Consider the following 27,609-nt stretch of genomic DNA (forward strand, 5'->3'; position numbering starts at 1 on the left):
CTGCCCTTAGTCACCAGGCCCTCCTCCATCCTGCCCCAGTTTAGACAGGTGGCTCTCTCAGCTAGCAGCACAGCTTGACAACTTTTCTGGGCTGAATGTAATATTTCCAGCATCCCACATTTTTCTCTTTTTGGTTTATTCCCTTGTTTTTCTGGAGCATATCCTTCAAGGAACTTTCTAAAAACAGGTGTGTGGGACATATATATTCTAGGTCTCTGTCTGTCTAAAAATGGCTTTCCATACCCATAGACTTGACTGGAAGTTTGGGTGACTTAGAATTCTAGGTTCAAAATTATTTCCACCTAGAAAGCTCCATTTTTCCTCTACCTTCCAGTGATGGGTTCTCAGAAGACTGTCACACGTCTGTCTCCTGTGACCTTGTTGGACGCTCCATTTGTGGTGACTTGACGTGTCCCCGTGGTCTGCACAGGAGGGTCTCTTCGCTCCCCTTGCTGCTCATTGGTGGCAGGGCCGCTCAATGAGGTGGGCTGTCTGCCTGGGGCCTCTCTTCATCATCCCCACTCAGACTTCTTTCTCAAGAGCACTTTCTGCTCCTTCTGGACTTCCAGAAGTTACACGTTCCACATGTCTTCTGGCTTCTGTCACATTTTCTGTACGTCTGTCCTTTTTCATCTACTTCCTGAGAGATTTCCTCACACTTCGTCCGCACTGAGTACGCTCCAGAGATCTTGGGTCTTTCGTTTCCATGGCAACGCTGTGCTTCCCCTCTTCAATGCTGCATCTTTTTCAGGTATGTGTGAGGGGCTTTTCTTGATGTTCTCCTCTGGTTGTTGTGCAGTGTGCAGTTGTGCATCGGAATAACGGTCCCTGTTTAAGAGCGTGGCTAAGATGCTGCTGGGGAGCTCTCGGGACATGGCTTCGGGCCATCTGCTGACGGGCACAGCTTCACGCTGGCTGGTGGAGAGCCAGTGGCGGGTGGGGCACCCCCGATCCCCTGCCTGGGGCCAGACGTCCAGCAGGCGGCCAGGTGCTCTGCCAAGGCTGCTGCACATCCCGTCTCAGTGCATGTGACCTACGTGGGCTGAGGCCAGCAGTGGGCGGTCTCCTTGCAGCCCTTGAGCCAGAGACTGCCCCTTGGTCCCCACCCGCTGCACAGTAAGCCTGGGTGGGAAGTTGCAAAGCATGGGAGATTTTCCTTTTGGAGGCAAAGTTACTCGTATTACAGATTGTGAGAAAAAATAACACCTAGCCTCTGAGCACCATCAAATACACCATCACCCAAATCAGTCCACACTGTTTTGGAGGAAGGGTCACTCATGATGGAAAGCCCCTCAGTGCTGGTGGTGAGAAACAACAGGCCCCATCACCTTTGCTTTCCCAGGGAGCCTTTCTGACGTCCCCATGGCTACTGCCTCACCTGGGTGGGCATGGGCACGTGGGCAAGGCTAGCGGGCACACGTCCCAAACACTCAGCTCCTCGGGGGGGCTTAGTCAACTGCGTGCTAATAGACTGCGGCTCCTATGACTTTCCAAGAGCCCTCACCCTCGGCCCGCTGACCTTTCCTCCCCTCTCGTGAGGAAACCTCCTCCAGCCTTACCTCATCCCAGCAGATGTCCACGGCTTGGGCATTCTGGAAGCCTGTGCCTCAGAGGGGCAGCCCTGCACTCCAGGCTCCCTCAGGGGCGGCCCTGTCTTGACGGGTCGTGCAGCCCGGGGTCCTGGGGGTCCACCCTGACTTTCCCTGTGGGGCCACCTTGTCATCCGCGCTGCCACCCACTAGGCTGGGCCAGTGCCTGCAGCCCCCCAGCAGGACTTTACGGCCACACATCCACCCCCTCCCCACCCTGGCTGCCCCCAGAACAAGCTTCCTGTGCCCCCACGTGGTTGGAGTCACTCTTCACGCTGGGTCTCTTGCCCCGAACGCCCACTCCCCCACTCCAGGCCTGAGCGTCCCATCTGAGGAGGGAGGGCCCTGGTGGGCACACACCACCCCAGCCCAGTCCCCATGCAGCGGCCACCCTGAGGGTGGAAAGTCGGCAGCTGAGCGCGTGACTCTGTCTTCTGTTTGCGGGGCAGCTGGTGCTCACGCAGGCTCTCAGAGCGGCAGCTGCCATCACGGTGTCTGATTCTGGAGGAAGGTATGTAAACTAACCAAATACGAGGATTCCTAGTTCAGCTCAGAAGGTCTTCCCCGTCCTTTCCAGAAACGGACTTTGTTCCTTGGGCTTGGAGCCCTCCCATGGGAGGGAGGCCTCTCCTGTGGCCAGCTGCCCTGTGGCCCAGGCGCTCCTGTCCCCCTGTGCTGTGCTCATCTCGGGGACGCACACTCACAGGGACCACGGCTGACTCACCTGGAAGCTTCCGGCATGCTCCTGCTGACAGAGTGGGTGTCACGCTCACATCCAAGAGGCAACGTCCAGTGGTCTCTGGGAGTGTGGGCTTATAGAAGCAGATGCCTGGGCCCAGTCCCAGCTTTGCACCTGCCAATAGGGTGGCCTCAGGCCAGTGATTTGGCCTCTACCTGCCTCAGTTTCTCCCATCAACGTGGGAGCCGTGGTGGCTACCAGAGAGCTGCCCCGGGCAGTGAATGAGGCCATTCCGCAGAGCCCTTTGGGTGCACTGTGCACATGGTCCGCCAGCCACTGCCGGCCCCTGCGCTGAGGCCCTGGCCACAGGTTGCTCAGCGGTGTGAAGACATCTCAGGTGCTGTTCACCTGTTGCCCCCAAATACACATCGGGTGTGTATGACGCAGGCTGTGGAGCTGCCCCTGAGATATGGCGGATGCGACCATATCTGGAGTGGGAGACAGACCACCCCCAACTGCCAATCACGCGGCTGCAGTGGGCAGCCTGAGACGGGGATGCAGCCCGAGGCTGGGGACGCATGGCTGGCAGACACACGTGCGATCTGGCCTCGGACAACCAGACCAGGTGTTTGGCCACCACAAACGTCTCCATACCCTCAGGTCAGTGATTTTGTTGTTTCCAGGAAATAACCCAAAAAGAACCTCAAGCAAAGCTGTCTTCACCTCAGAAACATTTACGACAGCAACAGATCTGAAACGGCCTGGCACGCCCAAGTGGGGAGACTCAGCGTCGCCGTGGCCTACGGAGCGCGGGCCACTGGCGCCGGGCAGGGACTTCTGAACTTGCCTGGTGTGTCTACGCTGCCTGTTCACAATGACCTTGATCAAAGCTCTGCGTCCATCAGGAACGGCGGGCGGCTGATCCGGGAGCCCCTTCCCACCTCTGTGCTCATCACGTCACAGCCAGTGAGGCTGGTGAGGCCTCGGAATCCTGGGCACAGCTCTTGGGGGCCAGGGCCGCTGAGGCCGTCCTGGCCGGCAGTGAGCCGGCAGAGGGAGGCGGCAGAGACGCACGGGGGAGGCCGCTGGGATACTGGCCGGGATGACAGGGGCCTGCGGAGGGGCTGGCGCTCACGCTCTGTGACCTCCGCCTGCCTTGCTCCTCGGTCCTGCACACGGCCACCTCACATGGGGAACTAGCATCATCGGGACGCCAGGAGTCAGGTGTCAGGAGGCTACTTACGGGCTGCACGTCCTCAGGTACCTAATGCCCATCTGGATGGCCTTCTGGGAGCAGAGCATGGTCCCCTCGTAGTCGTGGGCCGCGTGGGCGAAGTGGGCCAGTCGCATCAGGGTCTGCAGCTCCGCCAAGGGGTCCGACCAGGTGCACTCGGAAGCCATATTCACCAACTTCCGGGCGCGGGAGAGGGGCGTCTGTGAGCGCGGCTACCGTGCTCTGCACCGAGCGCGGAGAAAGCACGCGGGGGAGCTCCCGTGCGGAAACCAACTCGGGCACCCCGCGGGGACAGCACCGGCTCTGCGGGATTCAGGGGAGCGCTGTGGCGAGGACGGGGTCACTCCACAGGGCGCCGAGTCTGCCCCCCAGGCGAGGCTCCCTGACCCTGGCTCTGTGTCAGAGCGGCCTCGAGTTGGGGGATTCCTACCTGGGCCAAGGGGGGCACAGTGAAGTCCATGAGGCCCAGCCCATTGCTGGAGTACATCTCCAGAGCGACGAGGACCCGCGTCACCAAGTTGATGTCCTCGTTGGGACTCTAGGGGACGTAAGCATAGGCGTCTGTCAGCCCAGGGGTGCCGGGACCTGCTGGGACACCGAGGACGGTGGCCCTGGGATGCGTTAGCATAGAGGCAATGGCCAGAGCTACTGGTGGGTCTCTCCAAGGTCCCTTTTCAGGCTGCCAACAGGCAGGAGGGTCGATGGCTGGGCCGGCCGGCGGGGTGGTGCCTGCACTCCCACGGCCCAGGCGTCCGCTCTGACTGCCTACCAACTCAGAATCCACGTCTGTGGGAGCAGAGGCTGCGGGCCCCCTGCCCCCCTCCTCTCTGGGACTCTGTTTGCCTCCCAGCCCCACCCCCACAGCCTCAGGTTCACAGCTCAGGGGGCTCCCTCCAGCCTGGGTGCACCTCCAGGTAAGGCCACAGGACTAAGAAGAGGACACCATGGCCCAGGGTGGTGCCCTCAGGGGGACAGACCTTCCCGGAGGGCAAGCGTTCCTCTGCAGGACAGGGGAGCCCTCCCCACTGTGCACCATTGTCCAGGCTGGCGAGGCCCCAGGTGGGAGACAGGGGAAGATCTCGGCAAGAGGCGCCTGCCCTACAGGTTCGGGCGCGTGGAGACGAGCCTCCCCCAGCCCCCGGGTGCTCTGCCCCAGCCCCCGGGCACTCCCAGACGCTGGCTGGCACCCAGGGCACGCGGCACCTGCTCGTCCATGCCCAGCCGCGGCCCGATCTGCTGCTGCAGCAGCTGCTTGGCCTTCACCCAGGTGGCGATGAGTTGCTGCCGGGCGCTGGTGGGCACCACCTCCTCGGGCAGAGTGCCGTCGGTCAGTCTCAGCGCAAACTCGCAGACCTATGGCGGACAGGCCCTTGCTCACACCCCTGAATTTTGAGCAGGGAAACCTGAGCCAAGACCCAAATTATTAAAAATAGGTGGACGAGGTTGCTGGTCAGACCGCATTGGTGGTTTAAACGGGCGCCAGTCCTGCAGCCGGGTGGCCTGACCCCCACCTACACCTGGCGGCCTGCAGCCTCCCCGAGAACATCCACGTCTCTGTCTTGTTTCCTTGTTTCTAGAGAAATGCATGTTTCCCACCCGTCCTCGCCCTGCCCCCACTTCCTGGCCGTGGAGAACCCCCGCCTCCTAACTGCTCTGCCTCTGTCACCCCCACAAATTGAGTGAGGGTCCTGGGCCTCGCGGGGGTGGGGTGTACCTCCAAGGCAGTCCTCACTTCGGAGCTGGCTCCCGAGTCCAGTGGCGTGTGAAACAGGTTTGAGCGCGCGGGTCTTTTAGATTTTTCTGGCACTTGGGCTGGAATCCAGGTCATCATCAAGCCTCGGGCCAGCGCATTGCAGAGCGCCACCAGCATGGTGGGGTCTCTGGAAAGCAACGCGGCAGCGGGTGAGAGCACGGTCGCACGCACAGCCTCCAGCAGACCCAGACCCGGGGACCTCGGGAGTCCCAGCTCCCATCCTGCTGGGACGACACAGACAGGCGTCCATGGCTCCGGCACCCGTTCACGGGGCTGTTCTCAGATCTTCCAAGGGACACTGGCTGTGGCGAGGGCTGCACCGGGGACGCCTCGGTCCCCCACTACAGGCGGCCTTCACACTGAGAGGGCGTCCCCCCGCCTGTGCCAGGTGGGCAGGCTCCTCAGAGCGTCACTGGGGGCTGGACAGTGAAGCCCACCTGGCCTCCGCGCCCACTCTGGGGCACCTGTCTGTCCAGCCTTGGTCATGGCTCAGACTTGCCCATTGGTCGGTTACAATGGTTGAAAATGGTCTCCACGTGTCAAGAATCAGGGACTCAAAGTCTGATCCCCACCCACAACGGTAATTGGCAGGAGAGTTGCTGAGAGGGGAGAGGCTGGTGTCCACGGGGTCCCGGCGGGCACTCAAGTCAGAGGGGTGTTCCTGGGGCCTGCTGAGCCGTTCTGGATCTCGTGGTCCATTTTTGTTATTTGTCATTTGCAAAAATCCACACGCACATTGCTGCATTCCGACCCACTGTAACATCTCTACCTCAGAATCTGATGCAAAAATCTAAAATCTTACTGTTCAGACTAAAAGCCAAGCCGACAACAACAAAGGAGAGCTCTGAAACGTCACCCTTGTCAGGAAAACTTTGACCCGACTTGATGGCTGCAAATGTCCCATTTTAGCTCATGGCTTATGTCCACCTGGATGAGTAATCACAGATGCAGATTTTCAACCCTCTCCGAAACCAGAGTGGGATTCGAATATGGGGTTGCTTTTTCCTTCCATTTTCCCAAGGGACTTCGGTCTCAGCAAATGTTCCTTAAAATCCTTCTGTTTGGAACAGAGTGAGGCCAGCAGGAATCCGTTGCAGGGGCGCCGCAGGGGCACAGGGGTGGGGGCTGCATGCGGGCGAGGGTGAGCATGTGCTCAGGATGTCCAGCTAGTAAACAGAGACCGGGATGGCTTGAGCAGCTATCCCTGCGTCCCCACGGGTTTCCCCACGTCCCTGTCACCGACACACACCAGCCAACAGCAGCCCTGCCGGTCACGGGAGGACAGCACTGACTGTGAGGGGCGGGTCCCGGGGCACCACCCCCCACAGCAGACCCACGTGCGAGCTCACAGTTCCCAGGCCTGGATCAAGGTCTCTCGGGCATCAGGGTGGAGCCAGGCCAGGAGTCAGGAGCGCACACAGTGCCGGCCAGCCACACCTACCCGCTGTGGCCCGTGGCCTTGACGATGCTCAGAAGGTGGTCCAGGGCGTCCACAAGCTCCTTCTGCCTCCCGGCCATGATGAGGTGCTGGTTGTGGTTCAGGACGTAGACCACCGCGTTCTGCACGATCCAGTCCTCCTGGATCTCTCGTCCGATCTCAGCGGACCGTAGCCAGCTGTTCATGGCGCTCTGCGACAGACTCTCGATCCAGTTCCTGCGGAACACACCCCATCGAGCTCCTCCTTTGACGGAAGACCTTTCTCAAATGGGCCACTCCAGACACAAACAGGACATCTGCCAACAGCCCAGCTGTCTGCGGCATCTGGGGTCAGAAAGGTGCCCCTGACAGGGGTTGCCCACTGTGACCCACCGTGTTCCCTCCTGGGGCCCAGCCCTGCCCAGCGCATCCCGTCCCCCAGCTGGACGTGCTCCCTCAGCACTGAGTTCCCGCACACGTGAATCCCACCGTCTCACTCCGTGCCTCGCCCACAAAGCTTCCTCCGAGCCCCCGGCTGCCCGTCCACCGCTGCAGCCGCCCCTCACCCTCGCCCTCCGCAGGGCGGCCCGTTCTCTTGGACCCGTGTTCCCAACACCTGTTTGGTAAAGGGCCAAACAGCAAGTATTCTAGGCTTTGAGCCGCAGGTAGTCTCTGCTGCACATTTTTCTCTATTTTACTTTACAGATTTTTAATATGTCAAAACCACTCTATGCACGTGGGCTGTACAGAAGCAGCCGTGGGTCAGGTGTGGCCTGAGCCGTGGTTCACTGTGCCTCATCCACAGGCATGCACCCCCCACCACCACGTGGCAGTAGGCTCCCGGGGCCCAGGCCGCGCACTGTGTGACGCTCTGAGGACTGAGGCAAACACACCCGCCCACGTAACAAACACCAAGACACACGTCCGTGTGCCAAACGAGTGTGTCACCCTCCACGGGAGCAGGTGGCGGCCGAGAGCCAGCGAACAGGCTGGGTGAAGCCGACAGGGAAGGAGGCTCACCGCCCCCTTCAGTGAGCGAGCCATTGGAGGGGTGGCGGCTCCTGTGAGAAGTGTGGGTATTCACTCGTTACCACATTCGCTTTTAAAAATACTTGGTTTTAGATTAAAGATGACTAAACCCCATCACTGTTAACACAGCACCTCAAACTCATGGGTGTTTCTGTGGCGGCAGCTCACGTGGCACGTCTTCCGGGCTGTTCTACGCAAAGCGTTCCATCCTATCCACACTCTGGTGACGGAGGCCCAGACACCGTGGGCAGGTCCCGTGGAGAGAGCTGACCACGGCTCCTCCTCTGAGCACGGAGCCACTCCCCTCCACACTCCCACCGCGAAGACCATGCCCTGTCCCCCCGCTGTCCCTAATAACAGACTAACTGGAAGGAGCCACGTCTGTCACACACGACACAAACCACGCCCCTGGTCTGGGCCCAGCCACCCCGATTCTGTGCCCTTCCGCCCACAGCCAGGCAGCCCGTGTTCCGTGGACAAGCCATGCCCGCAGCTGCGGGGGATGCCTGGGCCCCGTCAGGCCACCTACTGGTACGTGATCCACTGCGAGCTGTCCTCCGGGGACTCGACTGTGTAGCCGGCCGAGTGCTGGCTCAGGTCCTCCGGGGGCTGGGGATGGTTATTTAGCTCCACGCCCTCGGAGTGCAGCAAGTGGACAGTGGCCTGTGAAGGAAGTGGGCGGCAGGAGCGGTCACAGGCGCAGGCTCCCAGCGCCAGGAGGGAACGTACAGCCAGGCACGAGTGGGCAGACCCCGTGATGAACCTCGTGGTCTTCTCAGAGTGTCCTCCCCGCCCCCAGCTGCCCCCACCTCACCCACAAGTACTGTGTCTCAGGAAGAGAAGCCCAGCACAGTCCTGGTCACACCATGGCTCAGACACAGTCACTTCTGAGCGTCTGCCTCCCCACCCAGTCACTCTGCGAGTGTGGGGAGACACTGACAGCTGCTGAGAGTGCCGGCACGGGTGGAGGGCGGGGGGACGGTCCTGCCAGCACCGGCTGTCGCCTTCCCAGCACCGGGCTCTGCCCCTGTCATCACCGTGTCCCCAGCTCACGGCACAGACTCAATCATTCAGTGAGTGCTCTGGCCAGGTTTCCCCACTGACCCCAAGACAAACAGTCCAAAGTGGTCCCAAGAATGATGAAGTCACAAAATGTCACCACGGATCACCTCCCTGGGTGGAGTGCAGGTGGCGTGGCAAAGAGCTCAGGCCCGGGGGCCCCAGCACTGACCCTGGGGTCTCTTGTGCTGTCTTTGGGAGAAAGGCAGCCCACCTCCGACGTAAGTAGATACAACACGCACACCTCACTCAAAGTGCTGCAGAAGCAAACACCCCCAAAATGCAAGTCACCTCAGTACCTACATAACTTGGGGTTTGCGATTCAGAAACGATTTCTAAGGAAAAACGTGTATTGACACAACCGCAATACGTTTGTGAACCCAGGAAACGCCCGTCCTCTGCGCTGGCGTTTCAGGAGACGGTCTCGGGGTGAGTGCCCCACACCCGCACAGGCGCCCACGCTGAGCGCACACCCACGACACCGCTGAGCAGGGACGCACCTCTGCATTGATGAACCACACCTCGGCGAACTTCCGGAGCAGGCTGGGGGACACCTGCCTCTGCAGGGTGACCTCCGACTGGCCCACGGCGTCCTGGGCCAGGCTGTCTCCACCCTTCTTCTTCTTTCCTGGGGACAGGGCGGCGCTTTAGCCTCAGTCTGACATGCCCATCTTTTTGAGCAAATAAAATACAAGGATTCCAGGAAGGGGCCGGAGGAAAAGTGGGCAGGGCTCCCCTGGCGGGGGGGGGGTGGCTAAGAAGTCCCCAAAACCAGCTCAGCCCCAGCTTATCTTGAGCTGACGGCTCCGACAACACAGTCTCGGTTCTGCTTGCCCAGTTTTGCCACTCGAGAAGCCCCCGGCCCCACCAAGCCTGCGGCACCCACGTCCCTGGCCGTCTTGGACCCCTGGCACATCCCAGTGTCCTAACTGCCCGCTAGACCAGAACTCCTCCAGGGAGCCGCCCACTGAACTGTCCCCAGCCTCCGGCCACACTCCCAACCACACTGCCTGCCCACGCTCGGCCCCACCTTCACAGTCACCTCTGCCCTCTGCCCCCAGGCTGCCAGCCCAGTGACCTCTGTTCTCTTGATCACAGCAGGTGCTGTCCCCTTTCTCAGCCCCTGATGACCTCGAGTGACCAGAGCAAGCAGACAAGGGCTAGAGCAGACAACAGCATGGAGGGCCCAATGGGCACAAGGAGCTGGGTTCCAGCACTGCCGCAGGGACCCAGACCCTGGCCTCTAGCAGAAGCCTGTCCCACCGACCACCCTGAGCTGACAGCCCCTGCCCAGCCACTGCCCGCAGCACCGAGGCACCACGGCCGGGGCAGCCACGCGCCCTCTCCGGCCGCGGGTTTTGGAGAACACACAAAGCCCCGAGCTGTGTCCCGACTGGCGCCTTAGCGCACATGCACGAGGGTGCAGGCCCTGGTACCTTTCTTCAGCCGTGCCACCTTCTTCACCTTGACGTTGTCGTACAGGAGGCAGAAGCGGCTGGCGGCCCGGCAAACATCCCACACACCTTGCTTCCGGGCGACTTTGGCGAGCTCTGCCCAGATCTGGATTCTGCTCACCAGACAAGGAGGAGGGTCAACAAGTGAGTGGGTGGCGAGATCAGGAACAGCCCGAACCGCTGCTCTGCACAAGGGGGCACCCGTGGTTCCACGGTTTGGTGGCAGGTGCCCGAGCGCTTCCCTCCAGGGCCGTCTGCCCTACAACTGTGTCCGGACAACCAAGCAGAGCTGGCGCCGGGTGCCCATGTGACTCAGACGCGTGCGGGGCTGCACGCCTCACCCACCTCTCCTTGTCGTTCTCGTTCCCCAGACGCCGCAGATGCCCGGCAGCTTTGTCCACACTGATGGTGTGGTGCCGCGCCTTCGCAAACAGGTAGGTGAACCGGCCCCTGATTTTCCCCATGGAAACTGAGGGTGGAAATGGAAATGCCAGGCTGACGTGCGAACGTTAAGGGACCCCAGGACTGGGAGGAGCTGTGTCTCTGTCCCTGGGACCCTGTGCCATGGGCACGGCGGCCGCGTGCAGCAGCGCAGGCTCCGTACGCCCAGCAGATGTGAGGTGGTGGTCCTCTGGTGGTCTCTCCCTCACACCGACCCCTGCCTGATGCCCCCGTCCACCCCCACGGCCTGGCCCTTTGATCTGCTTGGTGGTGGAGGCTCCTCCCGGTAAATGGGGCACAAGCGACGAGAGCTCGGCTTCCCTGAGCGCCAGGCTGCCCAACACAGTGGCACAGGGCGTGTGGCACATGCTGCTCTCTCAGCCAATGCACCAGCCACCTCCAGGAGACAGCCCTCAGGGCCCCCCGAAGCCCCTCAGCATACAGGGCCATGAGGCCTTCTCCAGCTGGGTCGCTGGCGGGCCGGCACCACGCCGGCTGACCGGAGCATGTCAGGACTGCCGACACAGCCCCACACTTCTGGGGTGCGGGCCACATCCCAGAGCGGTCCTCTCCCCACCGCTGGGGCATGACAGCTGGGGGAGCAGAGCCTTGAGGCGGCTTTGGGTGGGGCTCCCCAGCTGGCCACAGACTTGCCGTCCGCAAGGACGTGATGTGCTTGGCGGATCCGTGATGATGGGCAGAACTGCACCCCCAAAACGGTATGATGAAGCCCTAACCCTAGAACCTCAGAACATGACCTTGTTTGTTGTATCTTTACAGGGGCAATCGAGTTAAAATGAGATCATTAGGGCGGGCCGTAATCTGTTGTGACAGATGCCCTTAAAAGGGAGGAACTCTGGACCCAGAGAAACAAGTACTGAGGGAAGATGGTGTGAAGACAGAGAAGACTGCTGTCTGCAAGCCCAAGGGGGCTGGAGCCGCCCTCCACCTGACCTCAGGGGGAGCTCCTAGCCCTGCTGACACCTTATCTGGACCCCTGGCCTCCAGCCCGTGACGGTCAGTCCTGCTGGGAAGGAGGTCCTTGGTGACGGCGGCCGAGCTGGGACACAGCCTGGCGCTTTCAGAGACCAGACTGCACACATATCAAGGCCTGGATGGGCGGTTCAGACCTTAGGCAGGCACAGCATGGTCCTCAGTGCCGGGCTGGGGGTCTGCCCCAGATGGCATGAGGCTCAGGATGGCTGCTGAGCAGAAACACGCTGGGCTCCGGGAGTGACAGCAGTTTGTACCTTTGGCCTCGTTCTCGCTGTCGAGCACAATCTGGAAGGTGTCAGGGGCCAGCGCCAGGCCTGCATTCACCAGCAGAGCCCGCTTCCTCCTGACGCTATCTTTTGGGATGGCTTTCTTCGCCTACAACAGAAAGGGATGGTATGATGGGCGGGCTATTACATCATCTTAAGCGACCCTGTCCCCGGGCTGTTCTGTAGGCTCCCAGTCCCTGGGCAAGCCCAGTCCCATGGCACCTGCTCAATGGCCATGATGGCCTTGTCCTCGGCACGCTCTGGGGACTGGTACAGCATGGTACACAGGTGCAGCCGGTTCAAGGCCATGGTGAGCTTTTCCTGGTAGAGGCCCAGGCTGTCCAAGAGCATGGCCTTCTGCAGGTGCTGCATGGCCAGCTCCAGCCGGTCCTCGTCCTCCTCGATGTGCGCCATCTCCATGTGCACTTGGCAACGGAGCAGGACCATGAGGCTGGGGGGGACAGCATGGTGTGACACAGGCTTGGGGCATGCTGACTTCCTGGGAGACCCTCCTGGCGCTTGGGCTCTCCAGCATCCTTCAGCTCCCACCCAGCTTGGCCTGGAGGACTCTTGGGGGGGTGGGGGGACAAGCAGGGAAGTCCCTGCAGAACAGCTAGGACCTGGGCTCTGGGGCTGAGAAGCAGCAAGTCAGCAGACTAGGGACCGTGCCAGTGAGACCTGCTGGGTGAGGGCTCCGTGGACATGGGAAGCCTGTGACGCTGCCGCCACCACTCTGTCCGCAGGTACCATCCCAACCACTGTGCACCACTGCCACCTGCTGCCTACGGCAGAAGCCTGCTCTTCGCCCCCCAGGACAGGGCCTGCTCTGGTCTTAGCAGCTGAAGTACACCCCCCGCTCAGAATGGCCACCACGTCCCACCACATCCCATTCTGTGCATGTCAGTGAATTGTCTGTCCTCAGAGCTTTTCCATCCACACGAGGCAGAGACCCCACATCACAGCCACTGCCCTGGGACACCAGCATTAGCAAATCCAACAAGTCCGGCCGAACACAAGTTCTGCAGGGCCCATGAACGGACGGAGCAGATGGAGGTGTAAATGCCATGTGGTCTGCCTGCGACCTCAGGGGCAAGGAGGCAGGACGTGCCTGTGGCTTCACCCACGCCCGTGAGGGGCCCCTGGTTAGTGCCAGGGGTGAGGTCCATTCTCTGCGTCAGGAAACCAGGCTCTGCAGACTCTGCCCAGAGTGGGCCATGTTTCTGGGGCAGGCCCTGCACTGAATCATACTCTTGTGGGCAGCATGAGCCCAGATCCCATAATGGGAGACCCATACAGGGCCGATGGAGCCGAGCAGCTGGCTGAGGCAAGCCAACACCACACAGACTGCAGAGGGGGCGACACAGAGGGACAATCCACGTCTGGAACAATTTGGCAGAGCACGGGGCCGCTGAGCCGAGGCGGTGAGATCGGAGCACAGCCGGGGCAGCTGAAGTCCCAGGTGGGATGGAGGGAGGGGCTCCGCAGTGCTGGAGACCAGACATGTAGGAGCTGTTCATCACCAGACATGCTTAACTCAACACCTACTATAACAAAAACGAACGCTTCTGCAAAGATGCCGGCAGAAGCCAAGCACATCTTAGGGCATCACCCACGATGTCCAGCTCATGACAAATAACACTAGATGTGCAAGGAAAGAGAAAAACGTGAGCCACGGTCAGGATATGGGAAGGGTAAGGTGTTGGGTCTACCAGATAAATCCTTCCATGCAGATATTACGATACAAATATAAATGTATTCAAAAACCTGACAGAAGACAATGCTAAGGACAGAACAGATACGGAATCTCAGGAGAGGAGAACCCACAGAAACTGAGACACTAGAGCTCAGAAAGGAACATGTGAAGTTGGAAAGCTCTTGCTTGGGGCTCACAGATGGAAATGGGGAGGAAGAGCCAGTGAGCCAAAAATCATCCATCGGAGGGACCGATTGAAGAAGATTGATTTTATTTATTTATTTATTTATTTATTTATTTATTTATTTTTAATTTTTTTAAAAGATTTTATTTATTTATTTGACAAAGACAGCCAGCGAGAGAGGGAACACAAGCAGGGGGAGTGGGAGAGGAAGAAGCAGGCTCCCAGCGGAGGAGCCCGATGTGGGGCTCAATCCCAGAACGCTGGGATCACGCCCTGAGCCGAAGGCAGACGCTTAACGACTGCGCCACCCAGGTGCCCCTGAAGAAGATTTTAAAAATGAGCGGAGGCTTGGGACTGGTGGGCAGTATTCAGGGCATGTGCGAAACTCAAGTCCCAGGAGGCAGAGAGTGAGGATAACTGATAACAGCTAATAATTTCTGATGAGAGGCCATGTCACGTCTGAGCATCTCAGCAGACCCAAGGAGGAGTTTTTAAAGGCTCCGGGGAATTCCACAATCAGAACTCCGAATAAAGAAAGGGGCAGAAGGACACGCAGTATGTGGCAGAACCACGCTGGAAACTGTGCACCTTTTTTGCAGGAACTACGGCAGCCAGAAGAAACAAAACAGCCTCTTCCAAGTGTTTAAAAAAGAAAATATCTGCAAACCCAGAACCCAGTAACCAGTGACAATAGTCTTCAAAGATGAGAGTGACGGAAAGTCACTCAGATCAACAAGAGTTCATCACCAGCAGGAAGGTCTTTGGGTTGGATTAAAGCAAGCAGGAACTCGGATGCATGGGAAGAAAAGAAGAGCCAACAGGATGAGCAAAGTGGGTAAACATGAGAAACTACTGTTTTCCTCAGTAATTTTCTTAAAAGCAAACAAGGAAGCAAAGAAAACCACTGGCTGTGAGACCAGATGACAGCAGTGCGAGGTGACGTAGATCTATTTATACGTAAGATACATCACGCTACGTCCAGACGTGAAACCCACGAGCACAACAGCGGAAAGGAAGTGGGTGCAGTGAGGGGGGAGAAGCAGCACAGGGTCCACCGTCGGGACGTGAGGAGGGGTGCGCAACTGGCCCACATGGACGTCACTGCCGTATTACTAGCCCTTGAGCAACTCTCCACCCCAGGAGGTATGGTGGGGAAACAAAGAGGCCAGTGCAGGAAGTGGAACAGAATTCTAAAAATTAACCTCAAGGAAGGCAGGGAAGGACCAGCAGGAAGCAGAAGGGATGAGCAGAAAGAAATGAGGTCAAAGACAAGCTCAATGCGACACCAAACACAAAGGGGCTAGAGCTCCAGTCACCACACAGATGGTCCCAGTAGATGAAAGGAAGATGGGTGGATGCTGCCCACCAGACGCGTGCTTCAAGCCCTAAAACGGCAGCTCCTGCCCCTCTTCTCCCTGCTCTACTGTCTTCTTAGCACATAACACAGCCAGCCTACTCGCAGCAGAGCGGAGCTGTAGGTGTGGGTGCGGGTATAGCCGGAGGTGCAGGTGTGGGTGCGGGTGCAGGTGTGGATGCAGTATAGACGCAGATGCAGGTGCAGATGTGGGTGCAGGTGCTGGTATAGCCAGAGGTGCAGATGTGGGTGCAGGTGCTGGTATAGCCGGAGGTGCAGATGTGGGTGCGGGTGTGGGTGCAGTATAGATGCAGGTGCAGGTGCAGATGTGGGTGCAGGTGCTGGGATAGCCGGAGGTGCAGATGTGGGTGCGGGTGTGGGTGCAGTATAGATGCAGGTGCAGGTGCAGATGTGGGTGCAGGTGCTGGTATAGCCGAAGGTGCAGATGTGGGTGCAGGTGCTGATACAGCCGGAGGTGCGGGTGTGGGTGCAGTATAGACGCAGGTGCAGATGTGGGTGCAGGTGTGGGTGCAGTACAGACGCAGGTGCAGGTGCAGATGTGGGTGCAGGTGCTGGTATAGCCAGAGGTGCGAGTGTGGATGCGGGTGCAGGTGTGGATGCAATATAGAGGCAGGTGCAGGTGCAGATATGGGTGTGGGTGCTGGTATAGCCAGAGGTGCAGGTGTGGGTGCAGGTATAAACAGAGGTGCAGTGCAGGTGTGGGTGCTGGTGCAGGTGTGGGTGCAGGTGCTGGTATAGCCGAAGGTGCAGATGTGGGTGCAGGTGCTGGTATAGCCGGAGGTGTGGGTGTGGGTGCAGGTGCTGGTATAGCCAAAGGTGCAGATGTGGGTGCAGGTGCTGGTATAGCCAGAGGTGTGGATGTGGATGCAGGTGCTGGTATAGCCAGAGGTGCGAGTGTGGATGCGGGTGCAGGTGTGGATGCAGTATAGATGCAGGTGCAGGTGCAGATATGGGTGTGGGTGCTGGTATAGCCGGAGGTGCGGGTGTGGATGCGGGTGCAGGTGTGGGTGCAGTATAGATGCAGGTGCAGGTGCAGATATGGGTGTGGGTGCTGGTATAGCCGGAGGTGCGGGTGTGGGTGCAGGTATAGACAGAGGTGCAGTGCAGGTGTGGGTGCTGGTGCAGGTGTGGGTGCAGGTGCTTGGCTGTACATCCTCATGGCATGTCTCTAGGACCTGCTGCTGGGCCTGGCCCAGGGCAGGTGCTCAGCAAGCGTGTGACGAATGCGTCCAATCCAGTGCGGACAGAAGGCACGGTGTCGCACACCTCAGCACAGACCGTTGGTGTTCCAGACACCAGGTGATGGGCACTGGCTTCACGGCCAGCGGGTGCCACACTGTGGCCGTGGCAGTCTCTTCCGTCAGAGTCTGCAGAGCAGAGACAACTCCGAGGAGGTTAGACCTAACTGAATGTTGCTGCCAGTGTGTGCCTGCAGCCTCCTGGAGCCTCGAGGCTGGGACCTGGGCCAGCCCGAGCTTGACGTCAGCCGGGGGAGAGGGCCACCCAGCCCTGCCTGGGGCACCCTCATGGCTTCGTCCCCGCAGCAGCTGTGCAAGCCCTTTCTGATACAGGCCGACTTTCCAGCTGGCACCGCCTTCTGGGGAAATGCGCTGGATCTCATCCTTTTCCTGGTGCTAAAGGGTTCTGCCCCAGCCCTCCCCACACGAGCATGCCCCTCTCTGCGAGGACAGCCCCGGACCGGGAGGCACAAGCTACCTGTCCACCTTCTCCAGGATGTCCGCGACGTTGGTCAGAGGCTTGCGCAGGTGGTGCCGCAAGTTGTGCTGCAGCAAAGGGAGACACATGTTCCATTGCGTGGCGCACACTGTGTGGATGAGCCCGGGCTCGGCCAGGCGCACGGCTCGCCGCAGCGCCACGTCGAGTCTCTGCACCATGTTCAGCTGGGTCTGCACGGAACACACAGGCCAGTCTGTGAAGACCGACGGTGCGGCCCGCGTGCCACCTGGGAGCTGGAGGGTCGGAGGCAGCGGGTGGGGCCAGGGCCCCAAGTCCGAGTCTGTCTGTGGCAATGGCCCCGTTGATCTTTTCTAGAAGGGACTAGTTGTCTAGAAGATACTTCCTTAAGGCCTAAAATGGGCTCTGCACACCCATGGATGTGCTTCTCTTCCACGAGTTGATTCTATCCAAGTGTACGTATTTTTCGGGCTTGTATATTCACTGTGGCCTGTGGCCAGTTATTGTTTACAGCCCAAAGAACATCTCCTCTGTTCTGTGCTCCCTGCGCCCTTCCCACCAGACAGGCTCTGGTCCCACGTTTGAGGATGTGTGGAACCGGCTTACAGCCCCACGCTTCCTCGGAGCCCCGAAGGAAGGCGCCACGAGCTAATCCCACGAGTGCCCGCCTCAGCTCCAAATCAACACCACTCCTCTGTTCCAATAGATTTTTTTTCCTTTTAAGCTGCAAAATTGTCATTAAAGAGTAGTCTAAAATAATCTCTGGGTTCCTTTCCTGGCAGGGGCTGCCGGTCCAAATCCTACTGCGTTAAATAAGCAGATGGGCAAGTGCAGCCAAGCTCACGTCGCCTGTAATTCTCTGCCACCATGTTTAGACAGCTGCTGCCACGCCAGCTCATCAGAAAGACAGCTGCCTCCTCTCTAACTGCAGACGGAACGTGGCAAACAAGTCCATCGTTTCCAAATGGAGCAGCTGAGAAGAGCGGCTCCCGTGAGCGTGGTACCCCACCCCCCCAGTGAGGGTCCTCTGGACTTGCCTTCCCTGGGCTCCCCACCTCTTCCCCTGCGCCCCTGGATTCCTCGCCTCTTCCCCTGCGCCCCTGGGTTCCCCGCCTCTCCCTCCATGCCCCTGGGGTCCTGCCTCTCCCTACGCACCCCTGGGCTCCCCGCCTCCCCCCATGCACCCACGGGCTTCCCCCTCCCTCCACCCATCCCTGGGCCGCCTGCCTCTCCCCACCTATCCTGGGACCCCTGTATCCCCAACAACCTCTGATGACCCTCTTCTGCCCACCCCCGGATCTCCCCCTTTCCTCCATCCCTTACAAAAACCTTACCACCTCCCCAGAGCCCCCCAGGTTTCCAGGCCCAGTAAGGCTGATGGACCCACACTGTGGCAGGGGGTGACTCTGCCTTCCTGGACACGAGTCACAGTGGCAAAGAGCCATGACAGGCACACAAAGGCCCTGACCAATGGTGAGTGCTATCAGTGTGCGTGCGGGTGGGGGGAGAGCAGCTCCACACAGGCTGCAGGAGGGCTTGCCAGATGCTCACCCTGGGCCCCCGTCCCCAGCCCAGCACACGGGTTGCATGACCCCAACACACCCGGCAGGCAAGATGGCCCTGGGAGCCGTGGGGGCCTGTGCTCACTGGTGGGGTTCCTGCCAGAAAGGCTGTGTTCATGGGTGGGAACCCAAGGCACAGGAGGCCGGACTTGTGTCCCCCTCGCCCAGGAGCCAGGAGTTTCCAGGAAATGTGCAAAACCGTTCAGTGATGCTGACTCCTGTCCAGGGATTTACCTCAACGGCTGCTCGGACATAGATCTTAACTTTACTTTCAAGTCTTAAAGCTTCTAATTCATACTCCAGGCATTCAATTTCAATCAGCTTCCCAGGATCCTGCAAGACACACACAGTTTTTGTATACATGGGAGATTTTTAATGAAAGCAATCACATAAACTTCAAAGACCATTTTAAAATACAACTAATGTACCAGGTAGAAATTCAACAACAAAAAAACATAAGCGAATACAAAGACATACAACAAAAAACTTAAAATGTTCCCCCAAAATGCGAAGATTTAAGTGAGAAAGCAAAGTTTTTTTGATACCTTTTTAATCATGGGGGGAAAAGATAGTTAATTTCACTGGACACTGAATTTTTGCAGAATTACACCAACTTCAGATAAACTCATAAAATTTGGCAAACGTGTTTTCTTTTACTTAGTCCCTGACAGGGCCAGGATGAGCGCCTTGCTTGGCCGAGGTCGAGGCGGTGGGCAGCAGGAACCTGGGATTTGTCTTCACAGGGCACACTTCGCTTCTACAAAACTGCTAAGCTTTTCCAAAGGCGCTGTGCCATTCTGCGTTCCCGCCGGCTGTGGCGAGAGCTGCGGCTTCCCCACATCCTCTCCCACGTGAGTGCGGTCAGTCTCTAATTGCGGCCAGTCCAGTAGGTGTGTCGCCGTGAGTCTGTACAGAATGTACACTGGTCTCCGCCTCAGTCCCAGCACAGAGCTCCTGAAACCCTAGTGATGCTCGAGTGATGGAGTGCCAGGGGCATCTTTCCTTCTAAAGACATGACTCCCATGGGCTCCTGGGTGGGGGCTGCTCACACAAAGACCAAGCCATGATTACAAGCCTGGGATTCTCAGCCCTGCCCCCATCCTCCAGAAATGTATCAATAATTGGGTCATGCCCACGTGAGGAAGGCCCCACAGATTCCCAACAGTACAGGGTTCGGGGAGCCTCCAGGGTGGTAAACACGTCCACATACTGGGAGGGTGCCCCCCCCCAACTCCACAGGGCCAGAAGCTCCTGCCCTCCCAGACCTCACCCTCTAGATCTCTTCATCGGCACCCTTATTATATAATAAATTGGTAAACGTGTTTTCCTGAATTCTGTGAGCTGCTCCGGAAAATTAATCAAACCCAAGAAGGGGATTGTGGGAACCCCTCATTTGTAGGCAAAAAGGACAGAAGTTGTGGGTAACTTGGGGGCCTTCTACCCACCACTGGCACCAAAGTGGGGGAGCAATTTTGTGGGACTGAGTCCTTCTCCTGTGGGATCTGGTGTTGTCTCCAATAAGAGCATCGGAACTGTCTAAAATTGTAGGACACCCAGCTGGTGTCTGAGACTTGCTCGCTGTGGGGAAAACCCACACGCGTTTGGTGTTGGCGGTGCCGGAAGTGCACTGTTCTGCGGGAAAGCGAGGCAGAAACAGGACTTGGAAAACCAGCTCCTCCCAGAGTAGTCAACAACACAAGTAATGATAATTCCACACCTTTTCCTCTTTCCACCCGTGTATCCTCACCGGGGGAGTGTCTATTCAGAGCTCCCCTTTTCTTCTTGGTTGTTTGTTTTCTTGAGTAAAGAGAGTTCTCTGCATATTCGGGATATGAAGTCCTTTATCAGATATGTGATTTGCAGACATTTTTACTCAGGACCTGGTTTGTATTTTCATTTTCTGCACAGTATCAAAGAACAAGATTCTTCATTTTAACAAAATGTATCAATTTCTTGTATGAATTATGCTCTTAACATCAAATCGAAGAATTCTTTGCCTAACTCAAAGTCACAAAGGTTTGGGTTTGTTTGTGTTTTGGAAGTACTACAGTTCTGACACCCACAGTTAGGTCTACGACTCATTTTGAGCTAATTTCTGTACGTGCTCTGAGATGGGGGCCAATGCTCTTTTGTTTGTTTCTCTTTTCTAACATGTGGCTGTTCCCCTGCTCCAGTACCATTTGTTTAAAAGACAAATTTATCCACTGAAAGCCATTACGCCTCTGTCAGAAGTCAACTGGCCATATGTTTGCGGGTCTGACCCTGGGCTCATTCCATCTACGTCACTTCCTTCAGGCCAACGCCACACCGGCTTAACTACTGCGTCTTTACCATACGTCCCGGAGCGAGGTGGCGTACATCTTCTGACACTGTTCTGTGTTTCCAGAGTGGCTTCTCGTTCTCTTGGCTCCTTTGCATTTCCATACAAGTTTCATGATCAGTGTGTCCATTTCCGATGCACTCCTACTAGGACTCTGCTCGGGAGCACGCCCAAACCACCATCCGACCTGCCTTGGTGTTCTCCAGCCTCTGCTGCACCCACCCTGCACGCCCGTCCCACCTCTCCCACCTGGCAGTCCTATCCAAGTACTACCAGACTGTCGAGGTCCAAGTGAAGTTTTTTTCCTTTTTTAGAACAATTTCCAGATCAATATAACCACAAATATGACTGATTTCCCTTCTGCTAAACTGCATGGCTGCCGAACTGCACCATGAAAGGGGCACTACTCTAGAGCTCCATTTGGAGGGAAACTTCTGAGAAGCAGCTGATATCTAAGACTCACAGGTACTGTGGGACTAAACACAGCAGGTGCTTAACGGAAAGGGCAGGAAGTGATGCTGATGCTAATGGTCCCACTGTCCGAGCGGATCCTCCCTCCACCTCTCTCGCCCTCACGGGCAGCAGCACCCACAGCAGCACCTGCTGTCCCCAGGCATTACGTCCCACGGCACCGGCGCCGGCGGCGAAGCGAGCCTCTGCTCGTGCAAGAGCCCCTGCGGCTTCTTGAGTTATAACACGGACAGCTGAAGCATGCACTCTGAGAAACTCCTGGCAGGAATGTCAATTTTTCTTTGGAGGGCAATATTGTAATATGCATTTTAAAATCTTGAAAGTGGGGCGCCTGAGTGGCGCAGTCATTAAGCGTCTGCCTTCGGCTCAGGGCGTGATCCCGGTGTTCTGGGATCGAGTCCCACATCAGGCTCCTCCACTGGGAGCCTGCTTCTTCCTCTCCCACTCCCCCTGCTTGTGTTCCCTCTCTCACTGGCTGTCTCTCTCTGTTAAATAAATAAAATCTTTTAAAAAAAAATTCTTGAAAGTGAAATTCCCAAGTAATTTCAGGTCCATGAACTTATTTTAGGAACAAAAACCTAAGTTCAGATAAAAGCTTTAGGCACAAAATGTTGACTGCAGCCCTTTATGTAAAAGCAAAGAGTAACAGGATTGAAGCATCCAATAATGGGGCTGAGGAATAAGTTTTCGATCCTGAATATTATGAAATATGGGGCAGCCCTTCAGATGAATCGTGTAAACAGCTGGCGGCAACACGGGCCGCTGCTGCCACGGAGGTGAGAGCGCGTGACGCACGTGTCACATCATCTCAACGGGGTGAAATGCACGTGTGGAAAACTGGCAGCACGTTACCAACCACACATTGCTGGGCCCTCCTGCTGAAGGGTTGGAATTCCGCCCCCTCCCCTTGGCCTGGTATGTCCGGACGGCAACAGATGACGACAGCACATGCCACACGCCCACCGCCACCCCTCACTTACTTTGCTGTCGATCCCCTTCAAGTCTGACAGGCAGCCGGAGGAGATCTCCTCACATTTCAAGGTCAAAGAAAGACGAGCCAATTCAAAAAGCAAAAGAATTCTGGAAAGGAAGAAACAGGAAAGCAATGCATCAGTAGAGGCTCAGGGAACATTTACCTGCATGTCCTGTAGGGGAGAAAAAGCAGTCATCGTTTCACCAGAGGTGGGAAATAAAAATAAAATAAACATCCCATGGCGACGGTCCCCAAGTCCAGCCCCCGCCAGGACCCGACACAGAATTTGGCGGAAATGAAGAGCTGTGTCCGCTGGGCAAACTACTCCTCCTTTGCCCTCGGGTGGGTACAAGTACGGGGAAGGACGCAGGGACAACAGCCCCGCACCGCGACTCAGAGCCACGGGGGTCACCGTCTGAATCATCAGAGAGTGCGGGCAACACGGAGAACAGACACGAATTTCCTGACTCAAAGCCTCTTCCTCCGACCACGGGACAAGCATCAAGGATATCGCTCAGCCAGGTCTTTGTAGAAAGTGGCAGACTGATGCTAACATCTATACGGACGTACAAAGGACCCATGATGGCCGAAGCGACTTTGAAAACGAACAAGGCTAGAGGACAAGACTACCTGATCTTGAGACTTAATATAAAACTGTAGGAGTCGAGGCCTGATGTAGGACGGGCCTGGGTCCTCCACCTTGACCCTGACATCCTGGACCAGGCACTTCTTTGTTGGGCATGGGAGACCCATCCTGCACACACAAGTACCTTTAGCAGCACCCCCGGCTGCCAGCCACAAGATGCCAGGAGCAGCCCCCACGGCGGCCACCGGCACTCTCCAGACATGCCAAATGTTCCCCTGGGAGAAGCCGGTGCCTTTTCTGCCCTTTGCTAGCTAACCATCACAGTCTTATGCAGGACCCCAAATGGCTCGTCTGCTATAATAACTGAACTTGGTGTCACCACCTCCCCTCCCTGCACTCCCACCATCCCCGCCCCTCTCTTCCTCCACCTGCTCAGTCCCTGGAGCTTCAAGGGCCCTGGCAGTCCTGACCTCCTGACATCCTGCCCCTCAGTGCTCCCTGAGCTCCGGCCACATGGACCCACTGTGCAGGTAAGACCAAAAACGTACAAATCACTGGGTTTTAGTCCTTTTTTTTTTTAGTTTCAAACTAACAGAACATTTTTTCCCACCCAGAATTTCCCACCCAGAAGCCCAGTTGGAGGGGTGTCAGCACTCAGAGTCGGGAGCCCAAGGCTCTTAGACAAGGAGAGACCTGAAAGCAAAGAGCTGTGGCAGGCAGCTGTGGCTGGCGGGACAGGTGGCCCAGCCAGCACAGGACACACCCTCTCCTCCAGGCCCAAGGAATACCAAGCAAACGCAGACTGCACATGAGGTCAAGTTAACTTAACTGTCCCAGGGCAGAAGCTGCTGGGGTCAGCCCTTCTGCCCACACGTGGTAAAAGCAGAAGTCCTTACAAAAGTAAAGCCACAGAGACACCGCAGGGGAAAGAACCATTTTCAAACCTGGAGGGTGGGAGGGCCTTGCTGGGCACATACGTAGAGGTGGGGGACACAAGGCCAAGGCTGGTTCATGGTTGGGGGGCACACAAGTGGGGGTCAGGGTGTGCAGCCAGCTCTGAGCTGGGGCTGCACGGCCTGGACTTCTGGGGTACCGGGTCAGCCGTGACTCACAGGGCTGTTGGGCAAAGAATCCTCCATAGGCCGGGACTGGCAGGAATAAATATGAGTTCAAATTATTCTTATATTAAATAAAACATTTCTGTACATCAAAAATTAATTTTAAAAACCAAAAAGGTACACAAACTGGGTTAACTGATAAATATACTGGAGCTGAAGGGCTCAAATTTTAAATTAGAAAAAGCTTCTGCAAGTCAATAATGAAATGGTTTATACCCTACTTATAAAAAAATGGGCAAATAAGTGTATAGGAAACTAATAAAAGGAAAAAATGCCAGGAAACATAGGACAAAACACCAGCAGTCAGAAGACAGGACAGGGTGAAAGCAATGGCATGCCCCCTCTCCTCCGACTTGCTCCGAGATGATCAGAGAGATCAGAGGTGAGGGTCCTTACATGTGTGCTCTGTATGGCTTTTGCAGCATGTATCAAGTGCCCCAGAGTCCCATTTCTAGAAACTTCCCCTGGAGCTGCTCATGTCAGAAGTGAGAACCCCAAGGGAGGACCCAGTCATAACAAGGGATGTTTGAGGGGACACTGTACGCGTGCCTATGCGTGTGCGTGGGTTCTCATAACCGAAGTGCTCTGACTGACCGCCTAGAGGGCCTGAAAACCATGTGAAGAACTTAACTGCAGAATATTTTGTGATGTGGAAACATGTTCATAATTTATATGTGAAAAGTAGGTTAAAAACCTATGTGATAATAATGTTGAAAATATAGATTGATCGATTTTCAAACTTCTTATAATTATTGCATATTAAATTTGAAATAAGAAAAAATGATGAAAATCATTTAAAGATTTATTATTTTAGAGCAAGTGAGCACGGGGTGGGGGGGATAGGTAGGGGCAGAGGGAGAGAAAATCACAGACAGACTTTGCACTGAGCGCGGAGCCCGATGCAGGGCTTAATCTCACAACCTTGAGATCATGACCTGAGCAGAAACCAAGAGTCAGATGCTTAACCAACTGTGCCACCCAGGCACCCCAATGATGAAAATCATTTTAAAAATATGTATATACGCCATCCCTGACCCATTAAATCTGTGTAAATTCAAGAGCCGTGGAGGAGTTCCTACAGGGAGTGACATGAACACGAGACATGTTGTGGCCCCTTTCATCCAACCTACCACAGGTGGCTTCAAGATGCCCGGTGACCCTGCACCCTGGTGTTCATGGCCTGGGTGACCCCTTCCCTTTGAGTAACTCACTGCTAACCAACAGGAGACCTCAACCTTGGGCCTGGTCAGATCCCAAACAATTCTGACTTCCCTTGTGCTAGTCAATTATCCCTCGCTGGCTTTGGTAAAGCACCCGCTTGTCGAGCTTCAGAAGTCACCACAGCCCTGCCAACACCTGGATGGCAGCTGTGCCTGGACTCCCACCCCGCAGACCCCAGGAGAGAATCAACGTGCATCGTCACAAGCTGCTAGCTCTGTGGTAATTTGTGACGCAATTGATTGTACACCCCGTACAGGAGTTTTCTAAGGCGACTGTGATGGATTACCATCAACTAATTGGCTTAAACAACTGAAATTCCATCTCTTACAGTTCCAGAGACCAGATGACTAAAATCTAGGGCAAGAGCCTTCCTTGCTCTGCCAGCCTCTGGTACTCGCCAGCAATCCTTGGTGCTCCTTGGCTTGCAGCCACCACTCCAATCTCTGCCTCTGTCGTCACCTGGCCTTCTTCCCCATAAGCATCTGCATCCCAAATTTCCCTCTTCTTATAAGGACAAAAGTCACTCGTTAGGGCCCATGCTAATCCAGGATGACCCATCTTAACTTGATGACATCTGCAAAAATCCTATTTCCAAATAAGATCATGTTCATAGGCAGCGAGGGTTGGAACTTGAATAGATCTTTCTGGGGAACATAGTTCCGAAACCCATAACACCCTAAAATCAATGAATGAGTGACAGACTGAAAAAATATATCAATAATTATTATAGACAATGGCCAAAATGTTTCATGTGTTAGGAGTGCAGAGAAGTTGATGAGAAAATCATTGAGAACTCAAAAGATAAATTCTCAAAAGTGGTAGTTCAGAGGCCTCCACACACGGCTGGGCATTACACCTCACAGGTAACCGGAGGCACACAGATGGAAACCAAAACAGTAAGATAATCTCAGCCACCATGTTAACGGGGTGGAGGTGGTGTCTGCTCTTTTAAGTCAGCACCCATGAGAACAGGACAAAACAGCTGCTGGATTGGGAAGCACACTCATCATTTCTCTGGAAATAAACTAGAGGCTCCATTCTAGCTCATTCCGTCAGCCTCTGGCTCAGCTATCCATTCCTGGGAATCCAGGATGCCTCCTAACAGCAAACGGCACCAGGGGAGGGAGGAAGGCACAGCACTGGAAACCTGAAGTGCGGAGGGCGGAGGACTCTGGCTTCTGAGATGTGACACTGCTACTCAGAAAGGTGTGAGAGGTTTCAATAACTGGAAAAGTACCTATGCTTAGAAGTTCAATTGGATTTAAAAAGTACAACATGTAGTTACATATCCCACATGCTCCCCAAACAGTACAAACCTCCAGACCAAAAACAAGAGTAGTAGAATGGCCACAATGGCTGAGGCTTGCTACGGTACAACGATTGCGCAGACGGAAAAGGGGAAAACATGGACACTTACTTTTCCTCTCTCACTGAAGGGAAGCGCTGGTGATTATAATTACTTAAATGTCTATAGGCCTTCTTCAGAGTTGGGTTCACATCTTCAGGTAACTCATTTTTATCCAATTTTCTAGAATTTATTCAAACATTAAATAACCAAAATATCATGTCAGATTTGTTCAAATTACCCTAAGAGAAACTCCAGGTCTATGAATCTGTGTTTCTCACCGAACAGAAGGCCTAAAAAATCCCTCCTTCTTCCTTCCTTCAGTCTCCGAGGTGACTTCTCACGCCGCCTTACTGTCCTCGCTCCCAGAGCAGGCTCTTTCTTCCTGTACAGCCCTTCTTCCAGAACCAGACCCATGGGACGGCAACCTTGTAGGCTGGCTTGGCCTGTCATACCACCCCTGCCTCCCTCTGGACAGCTTTCCTCTACTCACACACACATTGGACCTCTTTACTGCCCTCCCCTCATACTCTCTGATCTCCTCATGCCTTCTCCTCACACACACTGATCTCCTCACTTCCCTCCCCTCACACGCACTCGATCTCCTCACTTCCCTCCCCTCACACGCACTCGATCTCCTCACTTCCCTCCCCTCACACGCACTCAATCTCCTCACTGCCCTCGCCTCATACAGTAGCTCTCCTCACTGCCCTCTCCTCACACACACTGGATCTCCTCACCGCTCTCCCCTCACACACACTGGATCTCCTCACTGCCCTTTCTTCTCACACAGTGGCTCTCCAGGTTCCTAATTTCCTCTTGCCACTTTAGCAGGCGTCTGCCTGCATACAGTTCCATTCTTCCTTCACTTTAAACCACTGCTGTCAGAGTGTTAACCAAGTTAACTACTCTTGTTTTACTCAATGTCAAGGTCAAATGTCAAGCCTCATCTGGAAGGGCCTATCAGACAGGTCTCACCCAGCCTGTGACTCCCGTCCTAAACCAGCCTCCTCCTTAGAAGCTACACTCACCCACTGGCAGCCTCTCTGGCTGCTTCTAAGTAAAGGGAGGCAAGGCAGAGTCCCATGTCTGGGCCCCGGCCTCTCCCTGCTGTTCCACCCGCACTCACCCCCTGGCACAGCCATATCT

The 27,609-nt window shown here is 56.2% G+C and overlaps 1 protein-coding gene and 1 long non-coding RNA gene across 2 annotated transcripts in view; one reads left to right on the forward strand and one right to left on the reverse strand.

Moving 5' to 3' along the window:
- Positions 1–27,609, reverse strand: part of LOC100465393 (cilia- and flagella-associated protein 46) — a 97,481-nt gene that overhangs the window by 65,156 nt on the left and 4,716 nt on the right. The window contains exons 8-22 of the mRNA XM_034663486.1: positions 26,533–26,643; positions 22,198–22,297; positions 18,661–18,759; positions 16,886–17,076; positions 12,140–12,368; positions 11,906–12,026; positions 10,560–10,683; positions 10,197–10,327; positions 9,261–9,388; positions 8,231–8,364; positions 6,697–6,909; positions 5,217–5,382; positions 4,706–4,855; positions 3,933–4,040; positions 3,512–3,678 (exon numbers count right to left, since the gene is read on the reverse strand). Of these exons, the coding sequence (XP_034519377.1) occupies positions 3,512–3,678; positions 3,933–4,040; positions 4,706–4,855; positions 5,217–5,382; positions 6,697–6,909; positions 8,231–8,364; positions 9,261–9,388; positions 10,197–10,327; positions 10,560–10,683; positions 11,906–12,026; positions 12,140–12,368; positions 16,886–17,076; positions 18,661–18,759; positions 22,198–22,297; positions 26,533–26,643 (2,172 nt within the window). The remainder of the gene's footprint in view (positions 1–3,511; positions 3,679–3,932; positions 4,041–4,705; positions 4,856–5,216; positions 5,383–6,696; positions 6,910–8,230; positions 8,365–9,260; positions 9,389–10,196; positions 10,328–10,559; positions 10,684–11,905; positions 12,027–12,139; positions 12,369–16,885; positions 17,077–18,660; positions 18,760–22,197; positions 22,298–26,532; positions 26,644–27,609) is intronic.
- Positions 14,026–21,625, forward strand: LOC117802784. Its single transcript, XR_004626326.1, has 4 exons — positions 14,026–15,421; positions 15,505–18,337; positions 19,088–19,277; positions 20,601–21,625. It is a non-coding gene; the product is annotated as an uncharacterized LOC117802784 (long non-coding RNA).

This window comes from Ailuropoda melanoleuca, chromosome 6, assembly GCF_002007445.2.
Source record: "Ailuropoda melanoleuca isolate Jingjing chromosome 6, ASM200744v2, whole genome shotgun sequence".
Classification (NCBI taxonomy): Eukaryota; Metazoa; Chordata; class Mammalia; order Carnivora; family Ursidae; genus Ailuropoda; species Ailuropoda melanoleuca.